At 42.8% G+C, this 24867-nt stretch overlaps 4 protein-coding genes across 5 annotated transcripts in view; all 4 read right to left on the reverse strand.

Moving 5' to 3' along the window:
* klhl3 (kelch-like family member 3) overlaps positions 1-8419 on the reverse strand; it is a 14960-nt gene extending 6541 nt beyond the window's left edge. The window contains exons 1-7 of the mRNA XM_088989272.1: positions 8270-8419; positions 6688-6849; positions 5728-5834; positions 5515-5636; positions 2558-2720; positions 1651-1760; positions 864-980 (exon numbers count right to left, since the gene is read on the reverse strand). Coding sequence (XP_088845398.1) covers positions 864-980; positions 1651-1760; positions 2558-2720; positions 5515-5636; positions 5728-5834; positions 6688-6849; positions 8270-8289 — 801 coding nt within the window. The 5' untranslated portion in view covers positions 8290-8419. The remainder of the gene's footprint in view (positions 1-863; positions 981-1650; positions 1761-2557; positions 2721-5514; positions 5637-5727; positions 5835-6687; positions 6850-8269) is intronic.
* Positions 8420-9939: 1520 nt separating this feature from the next.
* Positions 9940-12162, reverse strand: LOC148901556 (heterogeneous nuclear ribonucleoprotein A0-like). Its single transcript, XM_088989306.1, has one exon. It carries the CDS (start codon positions 11497-11499, stop codon positions 10585-10587), a length of 915 nt encoding a protein of 304 aa, XP_088845432.1. The 5' UTR covers positions 11500-12162; the 3' UTR covers positions 9940-10584.
* Positions 12163-12314: 152 nt separating this feature from the next.
* LOC148901557 (heterogeneous nuclear ribonucleoprotein A0-like) lies at positions 12315-14947 on the reverse strand. Of its 2 annotated transcripts, XM_088989327.1 has the most exons (3): positions 13753-14947; positions 12500-12586; positions 12315-12390 (listed from the first exon to the last, which is right to left on the reverse strand). In XM_088989327.1, exon 1 carries the CDS (start codon positions 14768-14770, stop codon positions 13877-13879), a length of 894 nt encoding a protein of 297 aa, XP_088845453.1. In that variant the 5' UTR covers positions 14771-14947; the 3' UTR covers positions 12315-12390; positions 12500-12586; positions 13753-13876. The 2 variants fall into 2 exon arrangements, with proteins under 2 accessions (XP_088845453.1, XP_088845445.1); XM_088989319.1 differs by having other exon boundaries at positions 12500-14947.
* A 383-nt stretch (positions 14948-15330) lies between these two features.
* On the reverse strand, positions 15331-23098 carry maea (macrophage erythroblast attacher, E3 ubiquitin ligase). The gene is made up of 9 exons (XM_088989295.1): positions 22999-23098; positions 20132-20314; positions 19530-19733; positions 19335-19457; positions 18585-18661; positions 18399-18507; positions 18190-18323; positions 17828-18023; positions 15331-17312 (listed from the first exon to the last, which is right to left on the reverse strand). The coding sequence occupies exons 1-9, from the start codon at positions 23065-23067 to the stop codon at positions 17217-17219; spliced, it is 1191 nt and encodes a 396-aa protein (XP_088845421.1). The 5' UTR covers positions 23068-23098; the 3' UTR covers positions 15331-17216.
* Positions 23099-24867: the final 1769 nt, after the last annotated feature.

Raw genomic sequence — 24867 nt, forward strand, 5'->3', positions numbered from 1 at the left:
GAACGCCCCTGAACGAGAAAGCGACACACAATGCATTTTGGGTACATTGTTTGGTCTGAAAACTTTGTGTTGATGGCGAAATTAGAAGGAAAACACATAAATCGTTGTGTGTTGCACCTAGACTACTATTTGATACTAGATGACACAAATTCCCAGCAGACAAATCAGCCCATTTCCAACGGAGCTTGGGCGCCATCTTGTGCATTTTCCGAGACGCTACATTGGAGTCCAGATGCCTCAAGATGATCCGGAAGGACTTCTTTAATCGATTGCCAACATTTATGCTTTCCTCTTGAGAACTAATTGAATCATATTCATAACAGGATGAGCAACAACAAAGCATCTTCTCCGAATCTGGATCCATTGATTTGATTCTAGAGCAAGGCAAAGACGTCTTGGCATGACGTCACGAACAAGGGGGATGGGACCTTCTGAAACTCGCCATCCCGAGGTCATTTTGAAGTAGTTTTGGGACACTTTAACTTATTTTTATTGGTGTTTTGCATTTGACTAAAAATATCACCCTGCGTGTTTTGGGTACTTTGGATGCTATAAAACTTTTTTTCTGATGTCAGTTAGGAAACAAAAAAATGGTGTCGGTTGTCCTTTAAATTTGCATATACTCTCAATAAATATCTTGGCAAATGGCTGCATATGTTGGGCGTCTGTCGTAGAAGTGCATCAGAACTTGGGCGTTTCAGAAAGCACACAATCAACACACAAGTTCATTTTGATGAAATAGCTGTGGAACAGCTGAACAAAACCACATACATGTTGATTCAGAAGTAGTGAATCTCAAATTCACCTTCATAACTCCACTTTGGAACTGTGTGCGAGCATGTGTGCGGGCTGCATTGATTGACCTGAACCAAGTAGTCTCTGGACAGCAGCGGCAAGCGGACGTGCTCCATTAGTTTGGGCATGTGCTCCACTCGGGAGCCTTTGTCCTGTTTGATCCACCAGATCATTGCCTCAAACACCTAAGCGTGACAGAATGGGGAGCATAAAAGAAGCGCAGTTAAAAGTCAATTCCCATCGCAGTACATTCCAATTGGAATGAGGGCACGTGGTCAATTTTGGGGTGTTCTTAAGCACTCATACAGAGAATCCCAAAATATAAAGGTGCGGTTCATTAACTGTTTATGTTTGAGGTGTCTGACTTTTTTTCTAGCTTTGAGTCGATTCCGACCTAGGCCGACTAGTCCATTATAGCTAGCTGGCTATCTAACTAGCTATCTAGCTAGCTAGCTATTATCTCAAATAGATAGAAAGCTAGCTAGCTACTAGCTGCTTTCTATCTATTTGAGTTATTCCGGGTTGAGTGAGGCTGCCGTCGCTCACCCACAGAAAAACTTATCCTGTGACTGGAAATTGACCTTGACAGTTTTGAAAGGCGCTTATAAATGAAATACATTATTATTATTATTATTATTATAACTGTGAGACTAATAAAGGCATATCCAATCCAATCCAATCCAATTATTGTGTGTGTGTGTGTGTGTGTGTGTGTGTGTGTGTGTGTGTGTGTGTGTGTGTGTGTGTGTGTGTGTGTGTGTGTGTGTGTGTGTGTGTGTGTGTGTGTGTGTGTGTGCGTGTGTGTGTGTGTGTGCGTGCGTGTGCGCATGTACATGTGTGTGTGTGTGTTCTCACCTTCTCCTCTGTCGACACAGTGAGCTTGTCGCTGGAGAATAGGTTGCACACCTGCTGCAGGGACAGGGACGCAAACTCCTCACACTGGACCACATCAGAGAAATGTTGCTCTGTGAGATGAAAAAAACTCAATTGATCAGATCGCCAAGAAAATTAACTCATTCACTGCCATTCCTGAATTTATTTGGGTATTGAAAAGCATGACGTTGAGCGCCATTCCCGAAATTGTTCGGGTTTTGTTTTTTTCTTGCGGGGGTGCCAATAAAGCGCTGGTAAGACCTCTGGCAAACTTTTTCCCTTCCACGAGGGGGCCGCATTTGCCTTTTGTCCATGTTTGCGCTTTCTTACAGCTTCAGATGTTGTTAAAGCACTATATAAACCAATATGTATGTCTGGCATTGTATTTTGGACAGCTGCCCTCATTTCAATCTCAGATAACTCCAAACTCATATAATTTAGGAATTAACTTTTTTTCTGATGAAAGAAGACAGTCCACGTTTTTTTACGCTGAATCAAGTGTTTATGGAGTCCGAAAACTCAATATTTTATGGGTTCTGGCATTCGAGTGACAGTGACAAAAGCCCTGGCACTGGAGTGGACACAGCGTGGCCCGGTAGTTGAGTGGTTAGCATGCTGGCTTCACAGCGCAGAGGTTGCCGGTTCGCGTCCCGCTGCGGCCTCCCTGTGTGGAGTTTGCATGCTCTCCCGGGGCCCACGTGGGTTTTCTCCGGGTCCTCCGGTTTCTTCCCACATTCTAAAAACATGCATGGCAGGCTGATTGAACACACCAAAAGGTTTAATTCTCATGTTTGTTTTGGCTAAACTTTTACGTCGGATGCCCTTCCTGACACAACCTCTGTATTTATCCGGGTTTGGTACACATGCGAGGATAATACTCGCATCTTACCCGCATATGCATGCGCCTGTCCGCCGAGCTGCGTGCATGTGTGCACGTCTGCGAAGGCTCGGATACCCAAGCAGTTAGAAGGATGGAGCTGGGATTGAAGGAAGTCACAGCACGCCTGACGCACGTCCATCAGCTGCAAAAGACTGGCAGCTGGAAGCAAGACCTGGAAGAAGAAACACACACGTGCACATGCAATTCTCATTAAAAAAGCATAATTTGGAGAGGTTTTGTGTTGCTTTCGCCTTCCTTACTTTATTTATTTTTTTATTTTTTTTATTTAATAATGATAATAATAAATGTTATGTATGTGTTTGTTTCTTTATTTGTGCATTTATGTATTTATTTATTTATGGATGTGTTTATTTTTTTTGTTTTGTTTTTTTGTGCAGTTCGCAATTGTCACTGTGCTTTGAGCATAAATTCTGTCACTGTGATTCCTCATTTGGATTTGCCTTTATTAGTCTCGCAATGGAGACATTTATATTTCACAGCAGCAGTTATGAATGGAATGATTCATCAGATTGTTTTTTTCCAGTGCAATTTTGTCAATGTGCGCTTCTTTTTCAGACTTTTGAATAGTGCATTGTTGTCACGCAGTGATTTACTTTCGGGCCTTTGCACAGCGCACTACACTCGTGCTGCTTCGTTTCTAGATGTTCATGTTGCACATTGACGTCAAACTCTACTTTATCATCAGAGTTCGAGATAACACACCGCAAGCAGTCGATTCTTCTTTTTTAGACTTTTGTGAAGGTGCTGCAAAATGGTAAATACAGTAAAGTCTCGTTATATCGATATCGGTTATATTGACAATACTGCTTATTACTATTTTCATTTCTCGTGCACATTTCTAGTCTTTTTATGTATAATTAGTTCCGTTTAGTACGATTCATGGTTATTACGATACTTTGGTTACTACGGTGCTCTTTTTCATCTCCCGCCGGCCATTTTGCTATGTTTATATAGAGACAAAAGATACTTAAGGTGAATCGATATTTGCTTAGGGGTTTCTATACAGTACCACCATTATCGAAATCTGTATCGGTCGGGCCGTTGGTCACGTGGCTTGGTCACGTGACCAGCTCCCGCGCCATGCGCAGTGTAGCAGACGCCATTTTCTACCAGCTTCCGTGTTTTGAACTGTCATACGCGAGCACAATAAAAAAGGTGTAGCAGAGCTGATATCCAGTATTGTTGTTCAACACCAATTTAAACCATGGGGAAAAGTAAGAATTGTGATCTCGGAACGAAGTACGTACAAGGGAATAGTGGCTGTCGAGGAGAATCCAACAAGGATCCTCCATCGCGAAAGAGTTCGACGTGCCGCAGAATACTTCATCAACGTGAGTAATGTAAACGTTGCAGGTTTTTTTTCCGTTTTCCATACATGTATTAAATTGTGTTGTATTCAGATATCTTTATCGCTTGCAACAATCACTGTTTTTCATGTTTGTACATGCTGGCGTTCGTGGTTTCGTGTGTATAGAAAGTGAGGATTTTGCATTGGTTGCATTTTTGAAAGGCATTTTTATTTTATCTCATCTCATCTCATTTTCCGTACCGCTTATTCCTCATTAGGGTCGCGGGGGTTGCTGGAGCCTATCTCAGCTGTCTTCGGGCACGAGGCGGGGGACACCCTGAATTGGTTGCCAGCCAATCGCAGGGCACACAAAGACATACAACAGTCACTCTCACACCTAGGGACAATTTGGAGTGGTCAATCTGCCTGCCATGCATGTTTTTTGGAGTGTGGGAGGAAACCGGAGGACCCGGAGAAAACCCACGCGGGTCCGGGGAGAACATGCAAACTCCACACAGGGAGGCCGGACCGGGACGCGAACCGGCGACCTCTGCACTGTGAAGCCGGTGTGCTAACCACTCGACTACCGGGCCGTTTTTATTTTATGCATAAGTTTATTTTTCACTTCACTACTGTGCAAAAAGCATGCTAGATACGAAATCCATGAACCCAATGATAAAATTACATGCCATATCAAATTACGTATTGCCCCCCCCCCCCCCCCATTTTAATGCAGTTTGGCGCAGGACGGATATATCGATAGTACGGTTATATCGACATTTTTTCTGACTCCCGAGAATATCGATATAACAAGACTTCACTGTAGAACGGCATCACAAACAACCAGAGCACACTGAAAGCATGTTAAGCAGGCCCAAGTAAATGGGACGGCAATCCACTCAAAATATTAGTGGTTGCTTTCATGGATGATGATTGTAGTTAACAGGAGGAGGATTTCCCGTCTCTCTTCATGTGCAGACTTCCTGCACTAATCATGAGGGGAAGTGTACAAAATGATGACGCGATTGCAGATGTGTGCACAGATGGAATTAAAAGAGAAGGTTGAAATTGTGTTTCTAAGAAGGACTCTGTTTCGCAGAAAGCCACCAAAATTCAAAAAAATAAACATAACATTAACTCACTCGTTCATTTTTTCCCTTCCACGAGGGGGCACCATTTGCCTTATGTACAGCCGCCCCCATTTCAAGCTCATATAATTCCAGACCCATATAACTTATGAATTAACTCTTTTTTTCTGATGAAACAAAAGAGAGTCTAAGGTTTCTAACGCTGTTTATGTAGTCCTAAAACTGAATATTTTGTGGGTTCTGCAATTGGACTAAAAATGACAAAAACCCTGAGTGGATCCGTTTTTGCACAGCGTCTAGCAGTGAATGAGTTAAAAAATAAACTAAAACAACAATAACTATTGCAATACATTAGTCATAGAGCCAATGTTTGTTCAATATTGTGATAAACACAGCAACGACTTCATTCATGCTGAGATAGTTCGCCTAACAAAACATGCTAAATGCTTATTTCCAACAAAAATGTTGTGCATTCCTTGAAAAGGCCCATTTGCAACTTCAGGTTCCATTGGAAATGAAGGTGTGAATTGCAAACTGATAATAGGCCAGAGTTCACTGTACATTGTCACCTGTACATTGTCCTCAGTGACTTCTATCTGAGCCGTGTAGATGTAGTCCACCAGCATGGTGAGCGTGGGGCCGTCCACCTCGCCAATCTCCACCTGCTGCGCCTTGCTCTCACTCATGTCACCTACACATGAACATAGACACACACGCACATGCATTCAATGTTGATGTGAGCGCATGCATGCACACAAACGTCAATAAAATGTGATGACTACCTGTGAACATAGCATAGAAGTAGGGGCTTGAAGCTGCCAGGACCACACGATGTGCCGCCACCGTCACATTTCCTGCTACAAGCTGGACATCACACAGCATTTTCTTCCTAATGGGCAACCAAAATTAGCGTTTTTAGAGTTTTGTGTTTTATGGTGATGCACGAGATTTTTAGCAATTGGAATGGATCTCCATGACAATGTTTTCTGGAAAGGACATTTGGAAAGAGTCAATGGGACCATCAAATCACCACTTCTGAACAAATTGGCAAATTGGGACCTGTTTTGTGGCACTATAACTGCAATGATAAACTTGCCTACCAAATTTGGCATTGCTAAGTGAAGCAAGTGTTGCAGCCTCCATTTTTATCAAACTGATTGAAACAAGCTGAACCTAGTGAGACTAAAATTGTTTTTTCAGGCATAGCTTCTAAAGACCTGTGTGGGTCTATTTATGATAGACATGTCGAACTAAATAATTGCCTAATTTTGTGTTGCGAAGTAAAACAGCCATTGACTGACCTAGTAGACTTTTATGTGTTTCAGAATGAAGCATCAGATTTTCTGCTGTGCTCTAAGCACAAACAATGATAAAAACATGAAACCGGTCAAATTTGAAAGCAGTCTCAAAAATATATTGAACAAATTTGATTTTGACCATAAAATGGCTGCCACAAACAAAAATGGAAGAAAAGTCTGGGGCATTGCTTCTTTTAACTTTTTTTGTGTGTCACCTAATGATCGAAATGCAGACCACATTTTATCTAGTTAAGGAAATCCAATTTAGTGTATTGAGGGGTGTTTTTTCTTATTACCAAAAAGACGCCCGCAAATGGCGTCTCCAGCATGACCGCGACCTTCTTGACCAAATTTTAGGCCTTTGCATGAGTCCAAAATGTATTGTCAACTTTAACACTAAAGCGATGTTTCTCCAGGTAGGATTTCGTAATGACAACAACATACCCTCTGAGGTCATTCATGAGCTGGAATGCTTTCCTCATGTGCGTTTGGTTGAAGGTTAGCATTCCGCCATTTGCCGCCATGGACTCTTCGTCTCCTTCTGGCTCGGCGTGGCACATGGGACGCAATGGGACCCCCACACTGGCGACACATGATATGATGGGTCTGGAACAGACATAGATTTACTCTATTTCCACAAATACTGATCATAGATGATAATTTACTCAACAGCTAATGAGCTGAATCCTTTTCAGAAAAATAGTAAATGATGTGTGTTTCTATATCAGTGGTGATCACAAGTGTAAGTGGAGTTGAAAACAAAATATTTAGAAAGATGTGGCAAGAATTACAGTGGAAAGAAAAGATAGAGGCAAACAACATTGTGGAGTGAACAGACGTCCTTTTCATGTGGGAAAAGCTTGCAATCGTCTGACAGTTAAGAGACATACAAATAATAAAAAAACTTTTTTCAGCATGAAAAGAGAATATGGTACATCATATTGCCATTTTATATTGTAATGCAGCATCACCTTTGAAACCTCAGTGATCCATGAACAAGGGACTATTTCATCCTAAGAGGAACACGGCTTCAAAACGATCAGATGGAACTGTTGCATGTCAGAGTTTTTTTAAATGTGGAAAATGGGGGGGGGGGGGTTGCTATCCCAAAGGGAACCTGATGTCAACTCAACATCAATATCAAATAACAATATTAGAATGACGCCACAACTGTCTCGATTTGAGCCACGACATACCTTGTTACTTTTGACAAGTTCCAAAACCCTAAACCACAGGTGTCAAACACAAGGGCCGGGAGCCAGATTCATTGTTTTTGTGGCCCAGGAAAGCAAATCATGTGTGTCAATGTCCATGATCTGTCCGAAAATGTCCAATTGTCATGTGTAATAAATAACATTGGGAATTTACAATAAGTGTGTTAGCTTGTTCACGCACACTCAAACTATAATTGAAGTATAGTTGGTTTGAATTATTTCAAAACTCGTAATCCATCAATTAGATTTGAAGAAGTAATAAACATGGATTCAGTTTCACTGTCGCAACAGCCCGCTAAGGTAAGACGTAACCCTAAAACACCCCAGTCCTACATATTTGCTTTCATTAAAAAAATATCGCATTTATCAACACTGAACGATTTATCCAGTGCTTTGATTTGATGCAATGCGGCCTTAGACAATTGACTTGATATTTTCGTTGGAAAACCCGGATCCCCCCCAACTTGAGCAACGTTAGAATTTTGTGCATTTAACTTTACGATTTGCACCACCTGACATGAATTGTGATGAGGTTGTTAATATTGGATAGTGACAAGAAAGCAATGTCATGTTCCGACATGTGTCCCAAAACAAGTGAAGTTAAAAGCAACTTAGCACGTTAGCTCACATCATCATCTTCAACAACGCTAGCTTATTAGTGGGTGGATCGGGGGCACCTACCCCAAGCAGGAAGCGTGTTCTCTTTGAAATGTTTGGCTTTTGATTTGTGGACAAATGATCGAAAGGGTGTGCCATAAGTGTTTGCGTTGTTACGTATAAACATGTTTAGAGATTTTTTTTAAAGAACTCACCCCGGCGACACATCGTCCATCTTGGCGAAGTCACTTAAACGCACCACCGCGGTTGGTCGCCCACGGACACATAGATCGTCTATTCAAATTATAACTACTCTGATCAATTTTTGGTCGCTTTTGTTCTTTTGCTCATTCTTTCCTTCGCTACGCTAAATTTCGTTAAGTATATGAGTATATTTAAGAATTAAAGACTTACACCACTTATGTCCAAAAATACGGTAAAGCAAAATTAGTAATTATTCAACATAATGGACGTCTCATTCTCATCTCATTTCATTTTCCGTACCGCTTATTCCTCATTAGGATCGCGGGGGTTGCTGGAGCCTATCTCAGCGGTCTACGGGCACGCGGCGGGGGACACCCTGAATTGGTTGCCAGCCAATCGCAGGGCACACAAAGACATACAACAGTCACTCTCACACCTAGGGACAATTTGGAGTGGTCAATCTGCCTGCCATGCATGTTTTTTGGTGTGTGGGAGGAAACCGGAGGACCCGGAGAAAACCCACGCGGGTCCGGGGAGAACATGCAAACTCCACACAGGGAGGCCGGGCCGGGACGCGAACCGGCGACTTCTGCACTGTGAAGCCGGTGTGCTAACCACTCGGCTACCGCGCCGCCGGTAGTTGGACGTTAAATTATAAATTATTTATTTTAAGGATTTGGGACATTAAAGTCATTAATTTTTGATGGACAAAAAAAGACCTGAAAATTATTTTGCGCTAGGGAATTTAACTCAGCTTTAATTATTTGCATGTTGTTTAAAAGTCTGTGAAAAGCCGGTTAAGTACCAAAATATTTTAGGGCAATCTTCGTGAATAACGAAAAACTAAGGAGGACAAGTTCGTGCCCTAAAACAACACATTTCAAGACAATTTTATAATTCTATCACTGACCTCAACCAGACCCCCTTTAGCCTACTACGTGATGTGCATCTGAAAACACATACGTGCATTTAAATATCAGGTTTCTTATATGTCATTTTTCAGTGTAGAAATGAATTGGGGAAACGCATATGTAATATTTTGACTTCTTTCTAAACAAATACATGTATTGGATTTTAAATAATTGAAGTATCCTATAGGTATTTGAAATGATTGTTTTGTGATTATTTTTTGTTTCAATTCTTGAATGACAGTATTTTTCCAATCGTATTACATTAACTTTTCATGGTTTCTTGAGGCTGCTTTGAATTCAAATATGCCACTTTTGAGTACCAAATTTTTTTTAAACATTTGTCCTCCATGGTAAAGTGAATATTTCAATAATTTTGAGCCAACAGCCCATTGAAAAAAAATAGCTTCTTAAAATGTTGCTCTCAATTCAAACAAGGACGCTTCAAAGCACTTAGTAGCATTTGGATATTTTTGGTATGTAATGGCATTTTTTAACTTTTGTTTTGTACTCCGGTTGCGTTGAGTTTAATCAAAGTACATTTCAGTGAAACAGAACTGCAACATCTGTCACTTAACCACTGAAAAAGTTTTGTTAGTTTATCAAGTACAAACTCTGTGTCCTGGTCTGAAAAAAAAAAACATTGCTACCACTTACACTACGTAATCAGCCCAAATATAAACTTATTCACTACTTACTTTCATCACTTTGCTGCTGTGAAATGTAAATTTCTCCACTGTGAGACTAATAAAGGCATATCCAATCCAATCCGGCCAAATATGCTGTGGGGGTTTTATTGAATCAACCTTTATGAGTAGCAGCAGTTCCATTTCAAAATGGCGACTGATTTAAGAGGCAAATGCCACCCCCTACATGACAAATGTGAAATTGCACTCTTTAAAAACTGTAAAACTAAACATTTAAAAGACATTATTTTCCGAACATTAAAAACTTTAATAAAACATGTGAGTGTGCTAAACATTACTTCAGAACACTTTTAATCTAAACAAACACGAAATCAAAAGAGAAAAAAAACGTGTGTATGATTTTTGATGGGAAAGTCAGGCAGTTGAATTCCCGCGCTATCAACAATTCGACGTAAAAACTCAGAGAACTCAGGAACCAAGCAAACAGAACCAATCATCGACGCAAGAAAAGCAACGACAAATGTGTCCATAAGCACAAAAAGACAACTTTGATGTAATAGTAGTTGTAGCGTCCGTGAAGAGGAACACCGGGAGATCTTGGCGTGGATTAAAGGGTGTTGACTCATTCAGAAGAGGGGGGGGGAGTTGGACACTTCTCCCATACTCACGAGAGCTATGGAGACCCCGCACCCCTTCCATGGTTGTGTTCTCTGAAAACCTTGAGCCCTGAGTCCCCTCCCGCGGCCGTATCAAAAGTGGAGGGAACGAACTCTAATAGCCGCCTCCATAGCCTCCCCCTCGCCCGTAGCCGCCTCTGCTATATGGGGCTCCACTCCGGAATGAGGAGTAGCTGCTCCCTTTCATGGCTCCGTAGCTTGAGTGGTGCTGTCCGTAGCCGTCGCCAAAGTCCCCGTTACTATACCCACCACCCATGCCGCTATCATAATCTTCGTAACCGCCACCGTATCCCCCAGCACCGTAGCCGCCGCCTCCGTAGCCGCCTCCGCCGTAGCCTCCTCCGCCGTAACTGCCACCGCCTCCGTAGTTCCCGCCGTAACCTCCAGCTCCGTAGCCGCCACCTCTTCCTCCGCCGTAACTCGGCATGCCTCTACCGCGACCACGGCCGCCGCCTACGCCACCTCTAACTCCGCCGGACATCTCATGCTTGCTCATGGCTTTCTTGACTTCCACTTTGTTGCCGCTGATTGTGTGGAACTTTGTGAGGGCAGCTTTGGAGGCAGATTCGCTATCCTCGAAGAAGACAAAGGCGAAGCCGCGCTTCCGGCCGCTTAGCTTGTCGCTGATGATTTCGGCCCTTTCCACCGTGCCGTACTGGGAGAAGTAATCGCTCAAGTGCTCAGCCTCCAGGTGGTCCTTGACGCCGCCGACGAAGATCTTCCTCACGTTGGATGACAAACCCGCGTTGCTGGCCTCCTCCCGTGCAACTGCCCACTTGATCTCCACGTTGCGGCCGTCAACGACATGTGGCCTGGACGCCATTGCTGCATCGGCCTCCTCCGGCGTCGTGTAGGTTATGAAGCCGAAACAGCGGGAGCGGCCTAGCATCTGGTTCATGACCACGACGCAATCGCTGAGCGCGCCGAATTGCTCGAAGTGACTACGGAGGCCATCGTCCGTCGTCTCCACGTTCAACCCTCCGACAAATAGCTTTGTGATTTTCGACATGACTATACTCGAGTCGAGGAAGGTGCGATACACCGTCGCTCTCCTTCTTCAATGAGTGCAAAGTAGGGCGGGCCCTTCGACTCGCTGCATTTCAGTAAAACGTTGAGGGCGCTGATTGGTCAATTTGAAAATTGGCGACGCCCCGTCGTGGGAATGAACCAATCGTTCTAACAGACGCAATGGTTCTAAGGCCCTCACACAGAAGGAGCCAGACTCGGTCGCTTCATTGATTCGTCTCGACAGTTTTGATTTTCGGCAAATTTGTGCCGCACAAATATTACTGTAGGCTCGACTGTGCTTTTACACCCATCGGTGAAATCATTTATGGACCCACCAGCCATTTTACATCAATATTGCCTGATTTTTTTAGCACAAGGGCATAGAATCATGTCTGGGTCAGGATTAAGTCTTAACTCGGAATTGAAACTTTGTAAACAGGCAGTTATGATGGGCTTTAATGCAACTACTGTCAATGTCCTTCTATTGTGTTGGCCTCATGTATTTAATATCCCCAATTGGATTGTGTATTAATCTTATTCCAAGATGGAGTGCAGCCTGTTAGTACAACCATAAGAAATGTTATATAGTACATCAAATATTTTGCATTTTGTTGATACTGTTGTATGGATCTATATATAGCTGTGGTGTGTCTTGGTCTGAAAAGAATTAATTGATAACACTTGCACTGCGTAATGAGCCCAAATATAAATGTATTCGATCAACTAGGCTGTGGGGGTTTCATTGAATCAACCCTTATGAAATTAAACAAACAAATAGCAATGCCCCCCCTGCATAAATAAGTGACATTTAAGACATTGTATTGGTCATAATTTATTCATAGAAAATGTCAAAAGGTGTTACTGTGTAGCATCTCCTCCAGAGCACAACAACCTGTAATAAAGAATGGCAATTTGACATTATAAATGGTTTTAGCCAAAAATTGTCTTTGATCTACTTAGGTGCCAGTGGTAGACAAAATCCCAAGAGGAACTGACTTCACCTGAGAAGGCACCAAGGACCAGCCGGCTCATTCATGCACAGGCACGTTTGGGTTGTCTTCCTCCTTTGCCCAAGTCACAATTGCAACCTGTATTGGAAAAACGAAAGAATGAGTCAGATGGTGCACAAATTGACAGTTCAACCAGCACACCACCACTTGTTTCCATAGTTAATTTAAAATGGTGGAACTTCACTCGGATTCCCTCCACCCAAGTCATTTGGAATCTAATTAAGACCCCCCAACCCCCGGTGGCTTTTTACAAAAGGATTAGCGAGGATTTAAGAGATATGCTTCCATACATGGTTGACCAACACAGAGATAAGACAGGTTGATTTTACATACCTAGTTGGCTGGATGTGGATATCCTAAAGAGATATTTCAGACTCCTATCACAACCGAACCCAGGTAATCAACAGGGTCCTGACGTAGCCTACAAACAAACTGCTACGGCTATTTTGGCTGGGATAGCCTACTGGAATACGTGTAAGAACACCTAAATGTCAGGGATAATCAACAGGAATGAGCAAAAATAAGATGTGTCCACATAAGAGATAATATATTCATAAATCACATGATACATGGTCAAACCCTACGTAGCCTACATGCATTGGCTGTGGGCAGACATATTTTTTTTATACACCCACCTGACTGTTAAACTGAAAAGAGGTCCCTCCCTGTGTAACTACAAAGCTGGCCTGTGAATAAACTTGATGAATAAGTAAAGTAAAACTAAGCTATGTGGTGTAACCTTTTATTTAAGAATGAACATACAGAGTTGTGTCTTCAAACATAATGATGTTTTTTTCAAGAACATGAAAGTACAAAGCATACATTTGGATATTGCTCTACAGGCTACACGATGGGGTAATTACAAACGGACGATAAATTGCCAAAACGCCAGTTAAAATGAAAGCGGTCTGTTTGGGCACAAGGAGGGGAAAACAAAAGCTGTGCGCCTCCCGCCATCTTTACTTGGGGAAAACGCGAGTGGGCCTCGTGACACTAGGTACAAAAAATCATCACGTCCGTACACTGGAAAGAAAATACGTCTAAATTATTAAAATAAGCATTAAAAAACAAGTCTGCATTCAATTTTTAACAATGGATAACGCAAAATGGTGTAGTGGGTTAAACGTCTCCGACACACGTGGGAATTGATGCGTAAAATATTTGTTATTTGCATTTTTTTAATTTGTATTTTAGGTGTCCTAATCTGTTTTAATCTGATTCTTTTGGGGAAGCGACCTTCCTACCTGTTCGGGGGCTTTGAGGTCTTCGTTTTGTTTGTGGGGGACGACTCCCGTTACAGAGTTTTGACTTTTGACGTCCAAATCCGGGACTGGAGGTATAATCTGGAAGGGAGGTCCGATGTCTGGTCTAGTAGCCGCCGTAGCCTCCCCTGGAGTATCCGCCACCTCCGCGTGAGTAGGGGGACGGATTCCGCTGGCCGCCGAAAGGCCCCTTCATCGGACCGTAGCCAGATGAGTGCTGGCTGTAACCGCTGCCGAAGTCGTTGTAACCGTTGCCGCCACCGTAGCCACCGCCCTGGTCGCCGTAGCCACCCCCGTAATGTCCGCCGTAGCCCCCGTAGCCTCCGCCGCTGTTGTAGCCTGCGCCGCCATTTCCGTAGCTGTAGCTTCCGCCATAGTCTCTGCTGCCGTAGCCATTTTGATTCCCCCCTCTCATGCCTCGACCGCCTCTTCCTCGTGGGGGCATACCACCTCTGTTGGCCCCCTGGATCTCCTGTTTGGTGAGGGCCTTCTTCACCTCCACTTTGTGTCCGTTGATGTTGTGAAACTTAATCACGACGGCCTTGTCGGCGGCGTCGTTGTCGGTGAAGTACACGAAGCCGAAGCCCCTCTTCTTCCCAGTGTCCTTCTCCGAGATTACTTCAGACTTCTCGATTTGGCCATACTGAGAGAAGTACTCATTGAGGTGATCCTCTTCTATGTCGTCTTTCAGCCCGCCTACGAAGATTTTCTTCACCTTGGCGACGGCTTCGGGTTTGTTGGCGTCCTCTCGCGACATGGCCCGCTTCACCTCGACTGTGTTGCCGTCGACTGTGTGAGGCCTTGCACCCATGGCGGAATCGGCCTCTTCGGGCGTCGAGTAGGTAACGAAGCCGAAGCAGCGGGAGCGTTGGAGCTGCTTGTTCACAACCACCACGCAGTCAGTGAGTGAGCCGAACTGCTCGAAGTGTTTGCGCAGGCCATCGTCGTCGGTGTCTACGTTAAGGCCGCCAACAAAGAGCTTACAAAGCTGGTCGGACATGTTTGAAATTGGTTACCGGTAGCTCAGAGAAGTTGGTGATCACCGTGTGGTAAATCTCAAAATGGTGGCAGCGCAAACGACGCAGTTGATTTTAATACTGAAATACGTCACTATGGCGCCGCCCTTTTTTGGTCTCACTAAATTTTTGCAGTTCACAGACAACACAGCCTTTCAAAAATGTTGAAACTTAATTGCATTTATGACGAAATAATAAAGACGCACACGTCACACTGTCAAAAATATATCCAACAATAAAGAAACGTCCCCTTTAATCATTTTGACATCCAAGTCTGGTTTAATTTATGATAACACCCCTGCCATTTTTTGAAGTTCAAAGACAACACATACGCTCAAAAATGTTGAAAGGCAGCCCACTGTTACATCTAATCATTTACACTGACCAGAATTTTTGTGCTGCACATACTTCTTATGCATTAGAATAAGAACTGGGTCCTTGGAAGAAAATTCTACATCGGACCAAAAACCCAAGATAGCCCAACGGTTTAATGAACTGGTTAAAATGTTCAAAATGGTTGTAACATATCCCAAAGCAGTTTGAATGGGAAGTTAATTCAAATGACTTTATTGGCATGATGCAGTTTGAGGTCAACACTGTATTACCAACTCTATGGCTTGCATTCGCACCTCAATCCAACATTTCAGGTGAAAAGACAACAGACATCATTTCCAGGTCAACAAAGTGACTTGATGAGCAAGCCAAACGCTCGGAACAAGAGAGACAAAGAAAGCAGCCAATAAAAAAAAATTATAAAATCTTTGATGCATACCGATGATTTGAGTGAACGCTGGCGCGTATGGCTGCCGCTGCTCACCCGCAGAAAAACTTATCCTGTGACTGTAAAGTGTCCTTGAGAGTTTTGAAAGGCGCTTATAAATGAAATGTATTATAAAAAAATCTTCAACTAAGTCGAGGAACAGAAATACACAAGACCACAGTCATGAAATGAGCACAAGAGCAACTACGTTTTTCAAAGCTCTCCATTCACAAGTCTTGAAATTAAAAGTCTGGTCTATTTTTTCAAGAAGATTTTAAGATTTTTGTCTTTTTTAATTCAAGGTATGTTGGGACACCCATATTCTTGGCAACACATTAAACAAGGTCCCATGACTGGTGTGTGGAAAAATGAGCCCATTAAAACAACTCAAGGGCAGTGGTCCTTAACCCTTTCAGACATACCGAATCCAAATTCAGGAACCCTTCATGAGTGAAATACAGTATATATAATTTAAAAATTCAAAACATAAAAAAACATTTATTAAAAACTGAAAATCCGAAAGGAAAACATTAAAAACTGAAAAAGTAAATAGTTTCAAAAGTATCCTTTTGTCTTGAATGATATATCACGACTGTCACACGTTGACTACTAAGCTAACTACATTTCCCACAGCACTGATTGGACGAGCAATGTCGTGATCATCTGCTGCCAGTGATGGCCAAGCAGGCATGTCATAACTAATTAACATGTTGAGTCGCGCATGTCTTACCCTCCATGGTGGGGCCTTCGTTGAAACCCTGAGACCAACTCACAGAAACACTTGGGTTTGATCGAAAGTAGGTTAAGAATCACTGCTCCACGGTTAGACTCAGATGGTAAGTTCATGTCCCCAATACAGGGTGTCCACTAAGTGTCATGACAATTTCCGAGCCACTTCTGAGTTTGGAAAATAATGGTGCCAATCGAAAGACCATCTTTATGAATGAAATGTATCAAAACACTTCAATAGTTACTCCCAAAAACAGTTGTTCTTTGCTCATCGTATAACAGTGGTTCAATTGTAGAAAAGCCATGGACTTCCTGTACGTTTGTGCACTATCAAACTCCCACCGCGAATGAATCAAGTTAAGACTGATGAAAATGAAGACCAGCCTCATCATCGACACTTGTCAAGAGTGAGTATGCGACTGTAGAACATAAAAGAGCCTTTTATTTTTTGAGAATGGAAAGGGAGTTGTTAAACTAGTGTAGACAAGACTTGTTTCGTCGCCCACCTACCACGATAATGAGTTATCAAGACCCGTCAACAACACCTATTTTATTATTTACATCTTTAATGCAGTCCTGATGTGACTTTTAAAGCCAGAGTTGAGGGCAGAGATCAGAGGCAGCAATATATGCATCCAGCAAGAAAACACACATATGGCTACCTGGCAGACATGTTTGCCAATGTAATCTCTGTAGGCCAGTCTTGAAGGAAGCATCTTGGTGGTCTATGAGATCAAATGGCCGGAGGGAGGTGGGAGTCCTGTGATGGCAAGGATGTTTTGTTTGTGTGTGTGTGTGTGTGTGTGTGTGTGTGTGTGTGTGTGTGTGTGTGTGTGTGTGTGTGTGTGTGTGTGTGTGTGTGTGTGTGTGTGTGTGTGTGTGCGCACAGGGGTGTTTTCAGGTTTTATCTTCTGGCATTTTTGCTGTGTCACAGTGCATGATCACATGATGTAAACCTTCTCAGCCTGGGAGAAGATGAAGACTTCTTTGGTTCTGGGACAAACTACTTTGTCGTCTTGGCGGATGGACAGCAAGGACTGCCAGAAAAAAAGACAATAAAGAACATTAAAATCCTATTTATTAACAACATAACCTGGAAAGCCCACATTTAGATACAGGCCTCGTCTGACATTTAGAGATTGAGAAAGGTTCGGGGTCAATACTGTGTAATGACACGAGTTGGGCATTTTTGGGGGGAAATGTATCACGCGCCGTGTGATATTTCATATTTGCTTTTCAGTATTGTATTGGTGTTTTGCACACACAGGACAAGATGGGCCTGTTTTTGTTTATCATTCAAAATTGTTTTCTGTCAATACTTGACCCGATTAGAGATGACGACAGGGATGGATAAAAACACGTTAATCCTCCTTTCTCACCCAAAATGGGCATCCACACATTATTGACGAACAGAACATTCCGTCCCAGGGACAGAATGCGGATCTCCGCATATTCTACCATATTTACATCATATTTAATTTTCTATACACTTCTAATGTAGCATTTTGACCAAAAAATGTATTGTCCACATTCTAGGTTTGCCTGCACTCACATTGTATCCATACACATATCCGTTGGGCAGCATCATGGGGGGGTTGTTCTCATTCATGACCTCGCCGGAGATCTTGCACACAAGTCTGGAGTTGGCGCAGTGGGCCATGGGCAGCGGCTGTGCCAGCTTGTTTAAGGACTTGCTGCACACGGGGCAGTCTGGGTTCTTGGAGGTTCCATCCTCTTTATAACACTGACTGTAAGGTACAATTAAGGTTAACATTTCCCTAAAAATACAAATGCAACCACTGAAGGTGCAAAGTCCTGTCAGGTGGCCAGCTAGCTGTGTGTGTGAGTATAATAACCAAGTATAAGTCTAAAACTAGATTAAAACCAGCATGGATCAAAGCAGCGAAAGGATACGGTGTCTTAATGGCTGATAGTCCGGCCTGCAGGGTGATAGTGAATACGGAGTTGTTGCCCAGTTGGTGCAGTCGGTAGTTGTCGTACCGGAACTGCTGGATCAGCATCTTCCAGCGGGCAGGATCTAACAGATCCTGAGAGAGCCACATGATTCTCACATGAACCAGGACTGGGTCACATTATCCCTCTGTCCATGGTGTGAGATTCACCTTGTATGGGGAGATGTGTGTGTCAGAGGGGAAGGCAAGCATGCCCATCACCTGCCGCACTTCATCCAATTGTCCCCCCTCTGCTTGGCTGAAGTGTTTCCTTGCGTGTCTGACATGGTTGGCAAGAGTTGGTGTTAATAAATCTAGCTTACACTTAATGATACAAATATTGCAATGTCGAGGTACCTGACAGCATCCATTCGTTTGTTCTGCCGGATTAGTTCAATGAACTCTTGGATTCTCAGACTGAACTCCAGGCAACTCTGGATGATCAAAGAAAATCAGATGGAAAGAATGTGACATTTATGACACCTACTGTAGAATTAGTATATCTAGTGCAACAATAAGACGTGTAACAAACTGTATACATTTGAAAATTAATGTGAACTGCTAACTAAGGCTTAAACTCAAACAAAGATCCTACAGACCCATATTCAATGCCTTGCAAAAGTAATCGGCCCCCTTGAATCTTGCAACCTTTCGCCACATTTCAGGCTTCAAACAAAGATATGAAATTTATTTTTTTGGTCACGAATCAACAAATGTGGCGGAAGGTTGCAGGATTCCAGGGGGCCGAATACTTTTGCAAGGCACTATATAACCCTAAAACAGTCTGAAACCATGATTTAAAAGCCTAAATGATATTTAAAAGAGCAATTTGGAATCCTAGTACTGGCCTGAAATTCGAACCCGGCCTGGAAAGCTTACTAGGAATTCCTAACCCTTGTTTAGAAGCTAACTAAATTGCTAGTTAAATCCCAACTTGAAACGATCATGTCGGCCAGTAAAAATAACTTGAAAAGTGGGTTCTCTTTTTATCACGATTGTCACTGGAGGCTAGTGTCCATCTCGTTGACTTGATTATGTGTGAATGTATCGTATAATATGATTTTATTGTGAACGGTATGATGAGCTTCAACTTTACGAACTCAATACCTTCATCTTGCGCAGGCGAGATTTGTTGTCATGGCACCAGGCTAAGCAGGTGGCCGTCTCCTGCCTTTCCAGCGACTCCTCCACTTCCTTTGCCGTGAGGAACATCTCGATGTTGACCAGATCCTCAAATGGTAAAAGACTTGATTATGCATGGAACAAGACCGGCGAGCGGCGCTTCAAAACAAAATGTCAGACCTCGATGCCGCTCTGCCTCGCCAACTTGACGGCCGTGTTGTAGTATCCGCAGCGCAGCAGGTGCTCGACCATCATGCGGTCCATGCGCTTCTTCTTCCACAGATTGACCGAGGCCAGCTGGTCGCTGCTGTGCTCCTTCAGATGCTCGATCCGCCGTTTGCAAAGCTTGGCGCTTTCATCCTCCGCTTGAATGGACTCGGCGGCCTAAAGTAGAAAACATTATTAGATTGAGAAGCCGTATTATTCGGTGGGAAGTCACTCCTTTCAAGTTTCTGATACAGCGGTACCTCGATTTATGAGAGGCTCCACTTATGAGACTTTTGAGATACATGGCCATCATTTACATGGCCAAGATTCACAGGCCCAGTTATCAAAACAGGTTCAATACAAATTGGACAGTAAAGGTTCAGTTTCAGTTTTGTACCTTATAAGGTGCAGACAAAAGTCTATTGAATGAAGGATTTCATCACTGAGTAGAAGTAAAGTAGTTTAATTAGTACTTTTTTACCTATGCATCAGTACTTCTACGTAAAAATTACATGTGAGTACTTTTGCCATGTGTGTGCCTGTGTAATGTGTACAAAGCAACGTGTTCGCATTACCTTTCGTTTTAGTGCGCTGAGCTTCTCCACAACACCATCCAGTAGGGACACCACCGAATCCACCACCGGGAAGCTGCTGAGCGTCTTCTCAAGCTCAGCCACGACCATGGTAACGTGGCTCGTTTCCCTATCTATGTTCTTCTGGGCCGCACGGAAGCGCTTATTCAGGGTCTCGTAGGGCACCTGAACGATGACAAACATGTAGACATTTGAGCATCTTAACCTTGAATACTCACAACTGCAAGGAATTGCTGAAAATTGTGTGTCAAGTAAAACTGCAAGGAAGATGGGTGGCCAATATAGCGCGACAAAAACATATATAATAAATAATCATAATAACAAATCTAGTGACACTCTGACGAAGGCGGAAGTATATGCCGAAACATGTCAGGTATTTGAACACCTACAATACACTGTCTGTAAGTAAAGAATCTGCTTTAAATCAGATATCAAGTAGACAGGATGAACATAGTACAACGAGTGACGGGTGGTTGTGCAATTACCTAAATGGATGCAAATTTCTACCTGAGGTGTAAACTTCAACCTTTTATTGCTCAGTCCCACCAAAGGCCGTATGTGTGGGTGTGTGTGTGTGTGTCCCACCAAAGGCTCAAGCAAGAAATTAGCTGTCCTTTGACCTATGTCCCTGTATCTGCCCAATACACCAATTAAACTTGCCCCAAGTCATCAGGCAACTGTAAAATGTCAACCTACCTGCAGTCAGAGAGAGTGCCAGGTTTGCTTGGCACACAACTTCAAACAGAAGTTTCACTAATGTAAATCAATTGTTGATAAGAAAGTGTGTTCCCCACTGGTGGCATTTAAAACCAGATCTGTGCTTTTTTCCTTTCTCCAATACTGAGGTATTCGATCGGGGCACTACATTGACGTATACTTGGAAAAAAAACATGACCGGGACATTCCTATCTTCTTCAACCACTTTCACGCACCAGAGGATCAAACATCCATGTTGAAAGCCAAAGGGAAAGCGCTCTCGTGCTTATCAGGGATAACAAACAAGACATGAGCTTGTGATTTTTATCAAATAATACAGACTTCCTGATTAGTGTACGAGTTTTTTTACCCTGCAAGCTCCAAGATCATCCTTTACATTTTGATGACACAAGCAGCCTTCCAAGTCTTTGTAGCTTGCCAGATAAGACAATTATCCCCCTACATATGGACTGTCTGACGTCAACATCAACATCAACATCCATCAACATCCATGTTTTCAGATTTGGGAGGCCAGGGCATCCTCTGTTCTTTGCTCTAAAAAAACACCCATTCACTTTATTATGCATAGGCAAAGGACAAACTGGCTGTGGGCAACAAACATTTATAGAAAAACTGGCTCATGGACCAGTACCAGGCACAGAAACAGATATGCGAGCATATTTACGAGACTAAAATATGTCAAGCAAATGTGTGCCAGTTGTGAGTGATACTTTGCATTGTACAGATTTTCATCTTATCTTTAAAACCCCGAATGTTGTACATTCGTTCTTTTATGTATTCTGCCTACCCTGGCAACATCGTGCCAACTCATTTAAACTTGATTCTGCTGTAACATCAGTCTTGAGGAAAATGTATCATTTGTTGCAAAGCTTTGATTTAGATATTTTGCTACACGATTTTTAACTGATTGTTTGAGTTATTTGAATAATTGGTTCATCTTTACAAGGAACCATGTTGACCCAAAACGAGGGCCTTCTTTTAGTCAAGCCATAAACTTGCCCAGTGGGAAAAATGTGTTGGAGGCAGCAATGGGTAATGACAAAACGTTTGGAGTGAATTCGAATTACTCACAGTTTAGCAGAAGGTTTAGGTCCCTATCCTCTTGTCGATGCAGTCAGTGACATTCTTTAATATGCCGAATAACAGCTAGAAAGACTGTCAGCCTAAGACTACATTAAAGCTCTCAAACATGAATCAGCATGTTAACAGGCAAACTGTAACAATACCACAAATAATCACCACTATATTTAACATGACGCTTGGTAGGCTATTTGCAGCACTGGCGATTAGCAGTTGTGTCCCATTTTCAGTGCAGATGGGGGGCACTTAAAATGGATGCCATTATCGCCAATCCTTCCTGACTGCAGCATCGAAGCACAGACAACTTACACTCACCCCTCCTTCAGCATAACACATACAAAAGATGATGAATGGGGTTCTTCATGGATAGCTACTCAACAGCGACACATCCAGACATGTGTGCAGAGGGCGAGGATGGGAGGAGGAAGATGATGGGGGAGGCAATCCGGGCTTGGTGTCGCAGTGAGAGAGAAAAGCGCCTGCTTTTATTTCCTCTCTCTGGCCATTTTGTGGGGAACATTCGCAGAGGATGGGGCTCCCAGTAGCCCCCTAAAACGGAGATGTCTTGCCCCAACAGCCCCCCGCGACTATCCCGACCAACGCTAATGATTTCAACAGATATCACTTACAGTCTGTTCGATTTTGTATGCCATAAGAGAGTTTACCTTTTGAGCCCTGATACATGGTTCGACCACGCTGCCCTTCGACTTCCAGCTGACTGTCAAAACGTTTCGGCGTGACGCCATTTTACGACAAGAAACATATTCCACCCCCGTCGTCCATGTTGAATAAAGGAGGGACGCCATGTTACACTGGCATGTCATTTTAAAGGCTTTGTTGTAATTTAGTGAAGTGAGCACACATAAGCATGACATGCTAAATCTCAATATTTGTTATGTAGGGGAGATTTGATAGCCTGGCTAACTACCTCGGCTAACATTGAAATCTTATCAAGACGGGTGTCAAATTCAACAACAGTCAGGAATCCCCCGCCCCAACCAGGTCACAAGCCCCGAGTGGTCGTTCGGTCTCACTCGGCGTCGGTTGTTTACCTTGAGCGTAGGATATTCTTGTACTTTAAGAGCCATCGAGAGTTGAGACGCTGTCTCCTGTACCGCCATCTTGGTTTTCTGCGTGTGGGTTTCAACTGGATGCTTGTTTGTGTTTTTCTCCCTAATGCGTAAGCATGGCACCATCTGCTCACTACCGCCATCTGTAGGAATGGGGGAAACATCAATACCGGCGGCCAACAGTTTTTGTTTGACTTTTTAAATACTTATGCCTATCAATTCATTACCTGAACCGCTTTATTCACACGAGGGTCACAATCGACTTCAGGCAGTAGGTGGGGTTACCTTGAACTTGGTTCACAATCCCAGGGCACTGACAAAACGGTGGGAGAAAGCCCACAGAGATACGAGGAGAACGTGCAAACGACTCACAGGATAACTGGACCCCAGAATCGAAGTCATGACGTCTACAGTGTGAGATGGACGTGCAAACCAGTCACACTTTTCATAATATCTATCTAGTTCAGCACAACCGAATGTTGATGCACAAAAATATATTTCAATTTGAAACTGTTTTCAAAGATTCCCTTCAAATTCTCATTTTTATTCTAGTAAATCTGACTTGAAACCCGGCTTGAAACCCTACTTTGAAACTCCAACCCTGAATAAACATCTGCTTTAAAACCTTGACACCAACTTTAAACTTTACTTTGACACTTGCCTTGAAACCCCACTCCAAAACTCTAACCTTTCTTTGAACCCTAATTTTAAAACCAATCCCTGACATGAAATCCAAATGTGAAACTCTCTTTCGGCCTTGAAACCCTTACCCTGATTTGATAACTTACTTTGGAGCCCTTATGCTGACTTAAAAGTACACTTTGAATTTTCACCTTCACAGGAAACCATACGTTGAAACTCAAAACCAACTTCATACTTTACAACCTCAATCCTGGTTTCAAACCTTTGGCTGAAATTGAAATCCTACTTTGATTCTGAAATCTTGACTTGAAACAACTTTAAAACCACAATTCTGACTTCAGACAGTACTTAGAACTCCAATCCTGGCTAGAAAACGTACAGTACTAAGAAATACTATGTACTATGATTTGCAGTTCTCATTTGAGACCTTAGGAAGGGCATCCGACGTAAAAGCTTATTGGCCGAAACAAACATGCGGATCAAACCTCTAAAGATGGAGGACACTGATTCGCTGTGGTGACTCCTTGAAGGGAAAAGCCGAAAATAAAAGATTTGAGACCTTACCTAAGGCTCAATTACCCTAAATTGAAACTTTATTTTGACACCCGAACCCTGGATTGGATTGGATTTGCCTTTATTAGTCTCACAGTGGAGAAATTTACATTTCACAGCTAAATACATTGGATACCTTGACTTAAAACACTACAGTGAAATCTTAACCCTCCTTTGAAATTTATTTGAAACCCAAATTTTAAACCTGGATCCCAATTTGTTTTGAAACCTTAATTTGCATTAAAACCATACTTTTAAACCCTGATCTTTCTCTAAAACCCATTGAAACCTAAACGAAGCTAAGGGAGGAATTTAGATTACATTAGATTACATTAGTTTTAAAATTGTCCCACAGTGATACCGATCGAGCATTATCATATTGTTAGCCGTGTGTGTGTGTGTGTGTGTGTGTGTGTGTGTGTGTGTGTGTGTGTGTGTGTGTGTGTGCAGGCACACACATCACGCAGAAAAGATTAATTTAAAGATCACAGACACTCAAAACAATTTAGAATGTGGGGACAAGTAAAGATTTGAGAGAATTTGGATGTGGCGACATCCACCACTATTCCTAGTCAACAAAATAAAACACAAGCCATTGACCTGGAGTGGTCATATTTTTGTACAGCAATATCACACAGCTTGTTTGCATTCTTATAT

This window comes from Hippocampus bargibanti, linkage group LG02, assembly GCF_051943395.1.
Source record: "Hippocampus bargibanti isolate YZ-2025 linkage group LG02, ASM5194339v1, whole genome shotgun sequence".
Lineage (NCBI taxonomy): Eukaryota > Metazoa > Chordata > Actinopteri > Syngnathiformes > Syngnathidae > Hippocampus > Hippocampus bargibanti.